At 33.6% G+C, this 14,753-nt stretch overlaps 1 protein-coding gene across 6 annotated transcripts in view; it reads right to left on the reverse strand.

Annotated features, from left to right (window-relative positions):
* CSMD3 (CUB and Sushi multiple domains 3) overlaps nt 1-14,753 on the reverse strand; it is a 467,721-nt gene that overhangs the window by 243,411 nt on the left and 209,557 nt on the right. For all 6 annotated transcript variants that reach the window (XM_032442883.1, XM_032442886.1, XM_015856173.2 and 3 more), the window contains one exon: nt 4,976-5,097. In XM_032442883.1, the coding sequence (XP_032298774.1) occupies nt 4,976-5,097 (122 nt within the window). The remainder of the gene's footprint in view (nt 1-4,975; nt 5,098-14,753) is intronic.

Here is a 14,753-nt window from a genome sequence, read left to right on the forward strand (position 1 = left end):
AAAATAGAATTTTTACTATCACTAGTAAAAGACCTCTGGATTTATACTGCGCTAACGGTGAGCATCTTAGCGTTAGTTGGCTTCTCTGGCTCTGCTTGAGTTATTTAGTCTACCATCTNTTTCTCACATTTTTTTTTTTTAATTATTTTTATTTTTTAATATACCTCTATAGACTCATAGAGTTGTAGAGTCAAAGAATCATTAAGGTTGGAAAAGATTTCTAAGATCATCTAGTCCAACCATCCATTTACCATCAATCTTGCCCACTAAACCATGTGTGTGAGTAATGCACCTACCCTTTTTTTAAACACCAAAAAGTATGGTGACTCCACCACTTCCCTGGCCACCTTGTTCCAGCATCTGATCGCTCCCTCTGAGAATAAATTCTTCCCAGTATCCAGTCTGAACCTCTCCTGATGCAACTCGTCCTATTGCTGTTACCTGAGAGAAGATACTGAGCTGAACCTCACCACAACCTCCTTTCAGAATTACAGAGATCTATGACATCTCATCTGAGCCTCCTCTTCTCTAGATAAAATAATCTTAGTTCCCACCACCACTCCCCGTAAGTCTGGTGTTCTAGACCCTTCACCAAATTTGTTGCCTTTTTCTGGACAGACTCCAGGGCCTCAATGTCTTATTTTTGAAGTGAAGGGGCAAGAACTGAACACAGTACTCAAGCAGCCCTATCAGTTCTGAGTACAGGGGAATGATCACTTCTCTGGCCCTACTGGATACTCTGTTTCTGATGCAAGACAGGATCTTGTTAGCTTCTTGGCCATCTTGTACTGGCTCATGTTCAGCCAAGTACTGACCAACACTCTCAGACCTTTTTCCTCCATGCAGATTTCCAGCCACTCTGCCCCAAGCCTGTAACATTGTATGGGGTTACTTTGACAAAAGTGCAGAGCTTTTTGAATTCCCATTGGCCTCAGTCCATTGATTCAGGCTGCCTATATCCCTCTGAAAGGTCTTCCTTTTTTAGACTTTTCAGAGTTTATTGATTTCAGCATTACATCAGTGAAGTGTGAGAACTAATTCTAACGTTCATGTTTTGAAATATATATAGTGCTATTACTGATAGTTTGATCAATATAGAATTTCTGTGCAGTGCCTTTACTGACATAAAAAGTCTGTTGCACCATCCATCAAGAGGTATTCTTGCTTATGTCTGTAGTTTAAAAGTATTGAACTGTCCTTTACTGTAGTTTTCACTTTGATACTATATCTTTAATATTATACAGCATTTATATGCATAAAGAGAAAGTTAAGTATACATGCATTAATTAAATAAAAACAAATCATGCACTGAAATATTTTACTGGACCAACATGGATCTACCCAGAACTGTAAAACTAAGATCGTACTTAGGCGCCTTTATCAGTCACCGTTTTCATGCTATGCTAATACATCATGCAATTGTATTTACAGTTTCAGAAAATTTTCCAGTGTTAACATTTTTAAAACTTAAAAAAAAAAAAGTCTTTTCTTTCAACTATTCCAGGTGTAAGCTCTGACTATAGAGGGGACTTATTTTGCTTTTATTAGAACTGGAATTTATACACATAAAGTAACTCAAACTCTTAAATGTTCTGAAAGACAAGCAAGCCTAAGATGTGCACTTCCGTAGATATGGAGCTACAATAGAGAGTCCGACAAAAGAAAAACTAAGAGGTTTAAGGGAGAGGAACACATCAGGAATGACTAATAGAGATGGGGCTGCTTAGCCTAAAGAAGTCTCAGTAAGGTTTTAAAAATCAGAAGGAAAGATGTAACAAAAATGGAGCCAGACTCATTCAGTTCACTGTCCAGTGACAGGACAAGAACCAGTGACACAGACTGAAACACCGGAAGTTCTGTCTAAACAGAAGAAAATATGTTTTCATTGTTTACATGACTGAGTATTGGAACAGGTCACCTAAAGAGGCTGTGGAGTTTTGCTTCTCAGAGATATTCAACAATCATCTAGACTATTTCATAACCCTGCTTGAGGAGCGGGGCTACAAAAGATGACCTTTGGAGGTCCTTTCAAACTTCTGTCATTCCGTGACTGTGAACCTACTGACTTCATTATTTGAGTGCAGTGATACATAAAAATAGGTTGTCCACAGAAGCTGATGTCTCCTACCTGAAAGTGCTCAAAATCAGGTTGGACAGGGCTTTAAGTAATCTCATCCAGTGAAAGACTTCGTAAAACTGTGGTTGATTTATATCATGGGTGTCTAACCTTTTGGCTTGCCTGTGCTGCATAGAGTGAAGAGGAATTGTCTTGGACCACATATAAGTTACATTATATACTTAATGTATAAGTATATTAAGACAAAAATATGTATAAGTATATTAAAACAAAAAACAAATAATGTATAAGTATATTAAAACAAAAAAAAAAAAGTTGGCAATGGAAAAATAAAACTAGTGGGACATTTGACCTTTTTTTTTTTTTTTGTGAAATTAATGCATCAGTGTCTGCTTTTATGCTTTTTTTCAATTTTTAGTGAGTTCTTAAGTTGTTCCTTACAGAATTTTTATCTAATTATACTCTTCTCATGCTTCATCCTTGAAAATAATTGTTCACAAATGTATGTACTGCCTAAAAGTAATGGCATGAATAAAGTATAATGGTGAAGCAAGGTGAAGCAAGGAGTACTTTCTCTGGTAAAATAAGTCTCATAAAAGTCTAGTAAAGAGACATGATCAGATTTTTGAGTTGAATTTCTGATTGGAACTCTATGCATTCCATTTACATATAATCCATTTATGTCAACTGAAACTGGAGTCACAAATATAACAAGGAGTTGATGGTTTTGTGGGTTTTTTTGTTTGTTTGGTTTGTTTGTTTGTTTCAGAAATCTTGGGATATATTCTCTAATTCCTTTATCAAAACAGAAATCAAGGCTATGAATTTTTCACTGTACACAGGATTGTGTTTATCTAAGGTATCAAAATGCATGAATATATTTGCTGTAACTTGAGCTTGCCATAATTTAAGTTTCATTTTGAACGCTGTTATGGTTTGAAACAAAGCACAGATAAGTTGATTTTCACCTTGAAGACACATGTTTAACTCATTTAAATGAGCAGTCAAATCCACCAAAAATGCTAAATCTGTGAGCCATTTTTCATCTTCAAGTTCTGGCACAAATTTTCCTTTTGATTCTATAAATGACTTGATTTTATTTTGCAAATCATAAAATCTTTTTAGCATTTTACTCTGACTTAGCCACTTCATTTACTTCAATAAAGTAAATGTTATCCCCATAATCAGCATCCAAACTTTTAAGGAACTTCTAGAATTAGCAATGACTCTATCCCTAGGACTTTGTGAAAACTGATTATGATTTCTAAAGCTTTCACTGTTAATTTTCTTGTTATACAATACTAAGATATTTCATCAAATGTGAGTTGCTAGAATAAATTGCATTATTTTATATAATTTTTTTAGAGTCCCTCATCTTTACCAGTAATCACTGGGCTGCTACAGGCACATACACACACATATGTTGGTTGAAATATATTGTTGGTCACCTCTGCATCTTAGTTGTTTCTATCATTGGAAAAACATGTAAACAGACAATTTATTACCTTTGAACTATGAAAAAATTTCAGAAGCTATAAATGCCTGAGGGGCAGAGCACCATTGCTCTTTGCATCATCTTTGAAGACATCCTGACACATTTTAATTATCGCTGAGATCTGTTCCAAAAGTAATGCCTCTTATTTTAATATATTGATCCATGATGTCAGAGGAGGATGTTGATGGTATACTAGTAGAGACTGAAGTTAACCACCAACATTCCAATACATGTTGATGCCATTTGCCATGTGACGGACTCTGGCAAAATGGCATCTGACATGGACATGTGTAAAAGGTGAACTTCTCTACTGCACTCTCAAGTTCAGTTTTTCTTCCACCAGTATCCCCAAGTTCTTCTCTGCAGAGTTACAGTCAAGGAGTTTTTCTGTCAGTTTGTAAATATATCTAGGATTGCCCCAATCCAAGTGCAACACCCTGAACTTGTCCTTGTATCTCATCATGTTCCTATGAATCCCCTTTTCCAGCTTATAAAACACTCTTTTTTCGTTTACAAAAGTGGAACACACTGTTGACTGAAGACATTGTTCCATGCATGATATTGGAGGAGTAGAGAAATCTAATAATATAGAGAAATGGCTTCTGAAATGTAGTCAAATTTTCTCAGAGTTCTCTAACCCAGGTGTAGATGGGCAGGCCTTTGAGGCATCTATTCATGTACTGTGGTGTACATGATGTCAACATATGACAGAAATTAGGAGGCAGGATGTATTCTTATAGCATCAAAAACAAACACTGAGAGTCTTTAATTTTTTTTTTTTAAAAGCCTTACAGAGTCATACTACTAATTTGTCTTTATTACTTTTAAACAAATATATTACTTTACATCAGATGAAGTCATATGCCAAGAAATAGAATATAACCATTGCTGCCAGATGCCTAGATCTTAAAATGAAGAACAGGTGTTGTAAGTTAGATTTATTGTTTGACTTTGAATCATTTGGCATTATTAGAGCCCCTTGTGCTTTGATTTAAACAGTAGGTATGAAGTGTATGGGATTTCAATAAAATGGCTCAGACAGTGAAGTAAATTATACATTTTTATAATTCTCTTTTATGAAGTGAGTACATCAACTTCAGTGACTTCTCAAATAGTCTAAGGCCAAAATCAATGAAAATGGTGTTACACACAGTTCAACTCTACTGAGACTAACACAGATTAGTGGAACTATTACATTGTTCCATACTATTTGGTAATTGTTTCTTTATATTTGTATTTCTTAGAATGGTGTATGCAATGCACCAAATATTGCAACTGGACTGAGGAACTGCGGAAAGAAATTTTCTTAGTATCAAATGTAATGACCATATATGTTATTGTGGTGGATTATTCTTTCTTTCTTTATTTATTTATTTTAAAAAAAGACGGGGTTTTAAACTTACCTTATTAGTATTGATAGCTGTGATGACCCACACACACTGAGCATTGCTGTCATACTGGAATGGAAAATTAGGTGATGTGAAAGTACCACCAGGACCCTGAAGATTGGATCCACAAGTTTTAACTGCAAAAAGAAATTTAATCTTTTAATTAACATTTGAAATGCATGCAGCAACTCAATAACACAAGCTCTAACTTAAATGAGACAACAAGGTTTAAAATATCACTGAGAACAAATAGAATCTCCCAGTACAAGACAACAGAATGACTCAAATTCATTCTTACACAAAAAAATACACTTGCATTTGTGCCCAAGCTTTTCTTAAAACAAACAAACATTCTCTTAGAGTGAATAAGAGAAATTTTTCTGCCTATTTTTAAAAAATGAAAACAAAAAACACTTAGATTTGAGTTTAAGAAGCTTATATTTTTACCTTCACTAAGAATTGATAAATAGAGAAGAAAGATTACTCTTATCAATTTTTGGGGAGGGTTTCTATATTGGTTTATGAAAATGTCAGCATTTCTCCCAGAAGTTTTAAAGGAAGTATATAAAAGTTTTATTCAAAATAGTGCTATCCATTTTTAAAGTTTACAAATGACATTTAGTTACAAATTGAAGTCTGTATGTTTATTTACAGTAGCAAATCACGAAAATGAAAACAAAATAAAAAAACAACACCAAATAAATAAATAAATAAATAAAAACAACAAAACACAACAAAGCCAGCCACTGAGACCAAGAGCATTATTCATTTTATGTTGCATCTAGAATCACAAATAACTCAAAGGACAGAAACTGTTTAATTTTTACTACAAAATCACATTGGTTTGGCTTTTTTTCCCCATTAACCACCAGAAAGAATTTTGTTCAGAATGGAAGCACACAACTTATTCCCTAAGAGAAAACAAAACAAAACAAAACAAACAAAAAAAAACCTCCTGAATGTAACTTTTGCAGCTCCTGGTAAAGCTGACCCTGTTTAACCATTTCCCCCTTGACCTATCAGAACAGACCCTGCTAAAGAGTCTGTGCTTTTCTTATAGCCTCTCTTTAGATACTGAAAGTCTGCTCTTGGGTCTCTCTGGAGTCTTCTCCAGGGTCATAAGCCCCAGCTCTCTCACTCCATTCAGGGGAGGTATTCCAACCCTTAGAACTTCTATATGGCCCTCTTCTGCACATACTCTTGACAGAACCATGCCCTCATCTACTGATGATCTGTACATAGTACTCCAGGTGAGTACTATATCTGTACATAGTACTCCAGGTGAGATCTCACAAGTGCAGAGGAGAGGGAAACGATCACCTTCTGAAACCTAATGACCGTGCTTCTTTGGATGCAGTCCAGGATACTGCTGGCTTTACAGGCTGTGAGGGCACACTGTTGGCTCATGTCCAGCTTACTACCAGTACCCCTAAGTCCTTTTCAGCACAGTGTATTTCATCCTTACATCTCTGAGCTTGTACAGTACAGATAGCAGGAGTTGCCACAACCCAGGTGCAAAATCTTGCATTTTGATTTATTGAATCTTATTCAGTTCACCCAGGCCCACTTCTTGAGCCTGTCTATAATTCTTTGAATGGCATCTCATCCCTCAGGCATGTTGATTGCACCACACAGCTTGACATCTTACATAAGCTTGTTGAATGTGCACTTGATCCTACCATCAGTGTCTCTGATAAATTTAAACACCACATGAATAGCAACATAAGGTCATTAAATGTTCTGAGCTGATACCGAAACTTTTTTGAGTTAAAAGGAGAAAAAGTGCAATTCTAAAATTTTAATGACTGTAGTATTATTTGAATGATTTCATTGCATTTTTCAGGTGACTGAGAAACTGATCTAATTGATACTTTTTTGGTGCATATCATGTAGACTTCTAGTGTCTTTTTCCCTTAAAGACTGCAGCTTGGCCAATCACTGAGGTGACACCAATGTGGTGAACAGCAAAAGACAATTTTATTGAAGCTGATACACACTTATATATTCTATGATTATCGTCCACTAAAGCTACACACGTCAGGATTTATCACGTAAGTGTGCCCACCAGGACTGCACACGCCATTAGTCCTTATCCCAAGGAGAAAGTTCCTAACGCGTCACAACCCGAAGCCGCTTACGCCTAATACAACAATATCAGACTACTTTCTGCCCAGTAACTGAAACTAATGTTCTGCTGTGTTACAGAAATATCATAACATACCTACATTTTATTTCTTTATCCATAAATTTATCTACTTCTAAACATCAATACTGTATTTTCTTGTTTAATATTACCATTTTTCTTTTACAACATTACTGGTTGTCTTTATCTCCACAGGCATCACAAGTTTCTTAACTCTGCCTATGGTCATATGAAGACTTTCTTAACCACTGAAGTCTTTGGACTAGATGCCAAATATAAGCAGTGTAGTGTATACCTGTAAAACTAATATGAATTTTTGTTAGCTTTTAGAGATTATTTGAAGATCTCTCCTAGACATCAGTGGTCTACTTAAACTCTCTGTTTTATTTATTGAAAACTGTAAATATTTCCTGTATATTTAAGATGTTATTTGTCCATCCTTCTGAATTCAAGAAGTTGCTCACAAGGTAATTCACCAAACTACAAAATCTTTTTTATGATTCTGTGATGATTCTTACAGCACTTGAAGGAGAAAGTAAAGTAGCTGAAAAAACAAACTATTTCACTGAATTTTGGAAGTACTGACTGAGAAGTTTTATGAAGTTCTTCATACAAGTAAATCCATTTAACACGAGCAAAGCTTACTGAGAAACTGAATGCTGCAAAACTGTTAACCAAACATAGGAATGTTTACTAACCATCTGCTAATCAAATAAAAAAATGAAAGATTTCAGTTGAATTTAGCTCTATGCTCCGCATTTTCAACTAAGAAAGATGAAAAATTGATTAAGAATTTCCAAAATTTGTCACGTTATTTACCTCTGCCAAAAAAAAAAAATAATAAAAAAAAAATTGAAGTAAACATGACCTGAGAAATATTAACTTACATTTTCAAAGGAACATTAACACATTATATGCAGTTTGACAGATGAATTATTGGTAGGTTTACTTCCCAGTTTTGGTTCACTTTGGCTCATCTAGAATTTGGTTTATTTTTATTTTGGTACTGTTTTAAAAGCATGAATTAGATTATTGTTCCTCTGTGGATAATATATGTGTATGAAGATTAGTTCTGACTGTGCTTCTGAATATTTTATATAGAATTTGGAAATGCATAAGCATAGAGACATGAATGTCTAACGTCTTTAAAAACAAATATTATTAAATATATACTAACAGCTTATGGACATAAATGTCTACTGAACTCACTCCTTTAAATCCAAGGGCAGTTAATTTACTGACTCAATGACAATAGCAACAGAGCCGTAAAATACATTTATAAATCACTATGTTTGTTTGAAAAACACAGTTTGCTTACAGTACTACATCTGGATTCAGTTATATTATAATCACACACAAAAAAAAAAAAAAAAAGAAAAAAAAAGAAAAAAAAGAAAATTTTACTTGTAAAAGATAAAAAGTTACTCATAGGTTTTTCACTGTCCTCCAAGCATGGTGGCAGCTCTTGGTGGGAGATAGAAAAATGTGAATTTTTGCAATATCATAATGTCAATCTGCTCTTCAGAATTTATGAGTATTGCTATTAACTTTAGAGATGCCAATGAATTTTATCGTTCAGATTAGTAAGAAAAAAGGAAACAACGTGGAAACTATAGCAATTAATTTAGCTAATTAGAGATGACTGATATAGCTGAAAAGATGCAGCTATAAAACTTGCAAAAGGATGTGTAGGGCATCACAAAATGAGGATGATCAAAGGTCAGAAATGAGGAATATTCTTTGTGGAATTAGAGTTTTTTGCTGGCTTATATAATATCCAATTTTGAATAGCTGAAGTTTAATGCATATCTATTTTTAACTTATTTAAAATAGACGACCATTTTAGTTAATGGGCTTTTATATATATCCATAGGAGACAAAATTCTGACATATAAATTTAAAAACAAGTGTCATTTTTTAAAATTAAAAAGCCACTGGTGTCAAAAAAGAGATTCCTTTGTAAAAAAAATAACCTTGCCTCACATTAGTTAAAATGTAAACTCTTGAGGTGTCAGTTTATCTCTTTCCCTTGTAATTATAAAAGACTTAAAACACTGAAACCTATTCTGCCATAAATGTGACAGAGATGTGAAGAACACATAATTAATGCAAGTTCACATTGAGAAACCATGAATAAGAATGATATATATGTATGATATACATATGTACTGTAAATTGTAAAGAAAAATAAATTCAGGGAAAGTAATAAAAAATGATTTAATATAAAAATCACCTCTGAAAATACTGAAGAAAATATTTTCTCCTGTGGAGTCCTAAATGCTGAACATAGTAAACATAGTAAAACTAATATTTAAATAAACAGAGATTGTGTCAGTTGTAGAAGATGGTTAGAGAAATCCATTATTATTATTATTATTATTATTATTATTAATAATAATAATAATAATAATAATAATAATAATAATAATAATAATAATAATAATAATAATAATAATCTATCATCACCGCCAAAACTATGAAAGCATAATTAGCAACGTATTATCGTGATTACAAATAAGGAATAGCTTCAGTATGAGAAAGCTGATTAAAGCTATGCAGGCTATAAAAACTATATATGTATCCACTGTATTCTGAGTACATGAATATTAAAAATGAGATCAATAAATAAAACAAAAAGTTAATTTTTATAGATTTCCAAGAAAAAAGTATAAAATTAAAACATAAAGTCAACCAGATTCAATTTCCAAATAAATTCTGAGAGGTATTTTTAAGGGCATTTACTGAGAAGTGACTAAAATGGGAGAAAAGGAAATATATATATGTATAGGTATAGGTATAGGTATATGGTTAAGCAAGTGGCAACAGATAAAAGAATAAAATTAGTAATGGAATATTTTTCACAGTTTTGATAATATTTTACATCACATTTCTTCCACAGATAATTTTAAAAATCTATGAAACATATGTATACACAGATGTAGAGGATTAATATGTATAATAAGTGCAGAAAAATGGAAACATTTTAGCATGCTGCATAATATACTAAAGGTTTACCAGCAAGCAGGTCCAAAATGTATCAATTTTCTGAGATTCAAAAAGTGAAATGATAGTTCTTGTTTTTGTAATGAGTCATTTTGTTTGCTGTAGCTTTCTGGTTACTAACTTTTGCAGAATTTTTATTTTTAAATGTCTCCTTTTTGCTGATAAATCCTAACTGGAAGTTTGTGTTCACTGTGAAAACAACAAATAATAATTTATTGTTTTTATTTTGTTTTCTTTCTTTTCTTCTTTTTTTTTTTTTTTAATAAAAAGTTCAGCTTTTGTGCAATTAACTAGCTTTTTGTGTTGTTACTTATAAAAATATAGCTGTTTACATAAGACAACTGCTGCTATTCAGAAATTATTTCTGGATACTATGAGGACTGATCTGAAAGTAATGTATTAAAAAAAACTATTTTACAAAATATTATTTACTAAAGTAAACTATTTTATGTTGGCTCACAACATCAAAGGCAAGTGTTGCTGATAAGGTAGTAGGAGTTGATCCTTCCTACCAATATTCTGTTATATCTTGTTGCTGTCTGACGAATAGCAGCACAGGAGCAGTCTGACAAAGCAGTATCTGACATGGAAGAGTATATGAAGTAAAAATGTGTCATTGAAACCTTCCATACCGAAAAAAGTGCCAGCCACTGACACTCATCAACACTTGCTTGACATTAATTTCTGCTGCCATACCATCAACATTCACCTCTGATGTTGTGGGACAGCAAATAGAATGTGAGGCATTACCTTTGAAGTAGGCTTCATAATAACATTAATGTTCTGCTAATATGTAGGTCCTACATGATCCTTTTGAGATCTTATGGGAATTTGCAGATATCTTTAATATTTTAATAACAACCCAATTCCTATCTTTCTTATTTCCAAACTATGTAAAGGTAGGTTGAGGATATGAGCCAGACCTCCTAGGTAGTAAGCACTGCCCATATTGTTTAGTAAAAAATTGTGCTAGCTGAAGACATTATTAAACTAAAATGGATGTATTTTTGAAGTTTTACGTGTCTATTTGCACAGATGTATCCTCACTCAGTGGTAGACTTTTACTTTAATGTACTTGTTTTTATGAAAGTATTGCAAAAACATTCAAATTGTATTTTAGATATTCTAGTTTATAGCATATTCTTCAATTAATGCTACAACATGAGAATGTTGTAATTTTTGAACTTAGTACATTCTTTATAAGCTTAATTTCTCTTTTTGGCTAACATTACGCTGAGATATGACATGTATGTCAACACGCAAGAAGCAGTGAATACAGGTTTTTTCAGATACTTTTCTCCAGCCTTGTTTAAGTTAGTCATTCACAAAATATAAAACACAAAATAACATCAGTGAGGCTTTGGTTGTTGTTGCTTTAAAATAAATTCAAAACATTATGGTTCTGAGGATTTTTTTCTGAGTTATCTCTGTAACTAGCAATTACATTTATTCATAATTACTTTTCACTTGATTTAAGAAAAGGAACATTTTTCATATTGTACTCAGTTACTTAAGAGATTGCATGCTCTTTAAGCTACTTGAATGTAAGCTTTTATTTGAAATTCTTTAGCATTATGATATAACAGATTTCTTTAACTTCAGAAATCTGCAATATGTAACAACAGGAATTTCTGAGGGCAACACAATCACATCCACATTTAAGCTCTTGAAAATAGTGATTTTTAATGAGTGGATTTTAAATAAAACTTCTTATGTCTGAAGAATTTAATTTTACTGCCAATATAAACAATACCACATTCAATTTTCAGATGGTATTTCAGTTACATTAGTTCTGCATTAATGAGATTTTCTCTAATGCACCGCAGTGTCAATTATCAAACTCAAAATCATGACTAACCAGAAAGTACAGGCATTTATCACTGAAGATGTAAGAACAGACATTATTTTCCACTTTTTGTCTAGGAAAAATGCAACCTATCTGTACTTCTGTACTTCAGTATATCTTATTTGATCATTGTTTTGTTCCTGAAAGAAAATGCAGAATTCTGTACTTATAGTTATTTCATGTGAACTGCACTTAGGATTTTAATGTGCAAGAAGAGGAAAATATAAAGAAAAGAGGAAAAAAAAAAAAAAAAAAAAAGGAAAAGAGAGAAATGTTACCCTAGGAGAAGCCAAAATCGTCTAAGCAACTTGTTAAGGAAAATAATATGAAAAATAGCTTTGTTTAAAAGTCAGTATGTTATCTGTATCCTTTACTCGCATATAGCAAATAATCTGCACAGCCAGTAATGTCTTGGCACTTGATGAATCTTGGATGGAAAAGCTTTAGTGTTTAAAGATATGCTGGTGCCTGACCACATAGCTTGATGATATGAAACCCAGTCTTGACTTGAACCTTGGATGTAGGAAAAAAAGTACACTTATCTTTATTTAACACACAGCTGGAAGGGACTATGTATATTAACAAACACAGGTCTAATTATAAATGAGATGCTGAAAAAACTGCCATTAAAATAGGATACAATTCAACAGAGCAAGTATTAGATAAAACACAAGAGCAGATATAATCAATTCATAAATGCAATATAAGTAGGAAGATACTAGGCAACTCTTTAAGGGTTACACAGAAACAGTGGCACAGAAACTTAACAATATTCATTAAAAAAACAAACAAACAAAAAAGAAAAACCCCACATTTGTTTTCAGAAGACGAACTGGACAATATGCATGGACTGATAGGTAGAAAAAAGTGTGAAAGTGAGAAAATAATTCCTCCTCTCAACCGAGAACCAGGAAAGTCTATTCTAAAACAGAGTTCATTTTTAGAAATTCTATTTTAAGAAGGAAAGAAGGCCCATTGAAAACATGATGAAAAAGGTTAAAAGGTCTATAAATACAACCTAGAACAAAGGACTGACTGAACTGCTGTTGGTTATTTAAGGAAGAGAAGGCATTCTTGAAGTATGCAGTAAATCGTGGAAAGGAGAAATGAACTAACAAAGAGTTGTTTAAGTACAGCACAAAGGCTCATATCTGAGTTAACAAAAAATCTTGTACTTGCAAGGCTAATGAAGGAATGAAGCACTCAAGAACTACCTAAAAACACTAGATAAGCACATTCTGGGTTTAAACATAGTTGGAATATGGAAGTAGATGATGACTAGCTGACTACTTTCGGTTGTATTTCTCTGTAATGCATTCTCTGCATATGTATGTATATGTGTATCTGTACACATATATATATTCAGATTATTACTATCACTTTTAAAAGGTCCACATACATCCATGCATTTCAGACAGAACTGAGGTAAAGGTGGATTTTTCAAAGACACACTAACGGTATGTGAAAGTATTATAGAAATTATAATTAGAAATCAGAACATTTCTATTATAAGAGACATGTAAAGGTCAAGTCCAATTGCCTGATCACTTCTGGGCTAAAAAAAAGAAAAAAAAAAAAAAAGGTAAAGGATATTTTTCAGATCATTATTCAAATGCCTCTTGAACAGAACAGAAGCCTAGAATCTAGGCTTACAGAATAGAAATTTTTCCACGTATCTAGTCAGAATCTTCCCTGGCACAACTTGGTGCCATATTTTGCATCTTATGACTGGTTATCAGGGAGAAGAGATGGGTATCTCCCACTCCACTTCCTATTATTAGGAAGTTGCAGAGAGAAATTGCCTCTCAGCCTCCCTTTCTCCAAACTAGACAAAACAACTGTTCTCAGGCTCTTCTCACATGAGATATTTTCCAGTTCTTTTACAAGCATTGTTAACCTAATCTGGAAGAACTCAATTATTTTAATATCCTTTTTAAATTGTGGAGACCAAAACTGTAAGGCCAGAAGTGAGCCCATGCTATTGCTAAATATAGGCAAACCACCTCTTTTGATAGACTGGCAATGCTATGTTTAATGCATCCCAGAATGCAGTTTTAGTCTTGTCTGCCAGAGAGCACCATTATCTCATTCTGAGCCTGATGTCAAACAGCATTTCCAAATAACTTTCTCTTTAGTTCTCCTGATACTCATCTCCTAGTCTGTACCAGTATTCAGCATTACTCCATCATAGGCGCTGAACCTGGCATTTACTCATTGAATTTATTGCTACTGCTGATCTAGATCCCTATGCAAGGCTCTCATTCTTGGTATCTTTCAAGTTGTATCCTTTATACTGATGCAGATCAGATACTGGACCAACTTCAGTAGCAGCCACAATAGATTGTCAAGTACATATTAGAGAGGACAGAGTCTCCATTGATCTGCCATCTTCTTGGACTCCCAAATACCTCTCAGTTTCTGTAACTCTTCCTGAAGCTTTATCAGAAGGCAGAGCTACTAACCTACCTGGGCACACCTCACACAGGTGTGTATGCTCTCCCCTTCACTCGGGGAGTAACTCCTCATATATGTGTAACCTGAAAACTGGGTGGTCACATGGAACATCTAGTGTTCTGTCCAAGTGGTTGCTTTAGTTTTACAGGGTAATGGAAGACCAGAACCAGAGGGCACCACTTCCTGGTGGGTGATTACAATGCCTATGCCTACTTGCTGCCATATTACAAAATAGTGTTTAATGTGCTACCTGGCCACATGAGAAGAAAATAGGAAAGCTGTCAGGGCTAGAGGGATCAGGTGAGGAAGGCTAATGCCCACATGGAATTAATTCTGGTGAGGGAGGT

This window comes from Coturnix japonica, chromosome 2, assembly GCF_001577835.2.
Source record: "Coturnix japonica isolate 7356 chromosome 2, Coturnix japonica 2.1, whole genome shotgun sequence".
In the NCBI taxonomy this organism is placed as follows: Eukaryota; Metazoa; Chordata; class Aves; order Galliformes; family Phasianidae; genus Coturnix; species Coturnix japonica.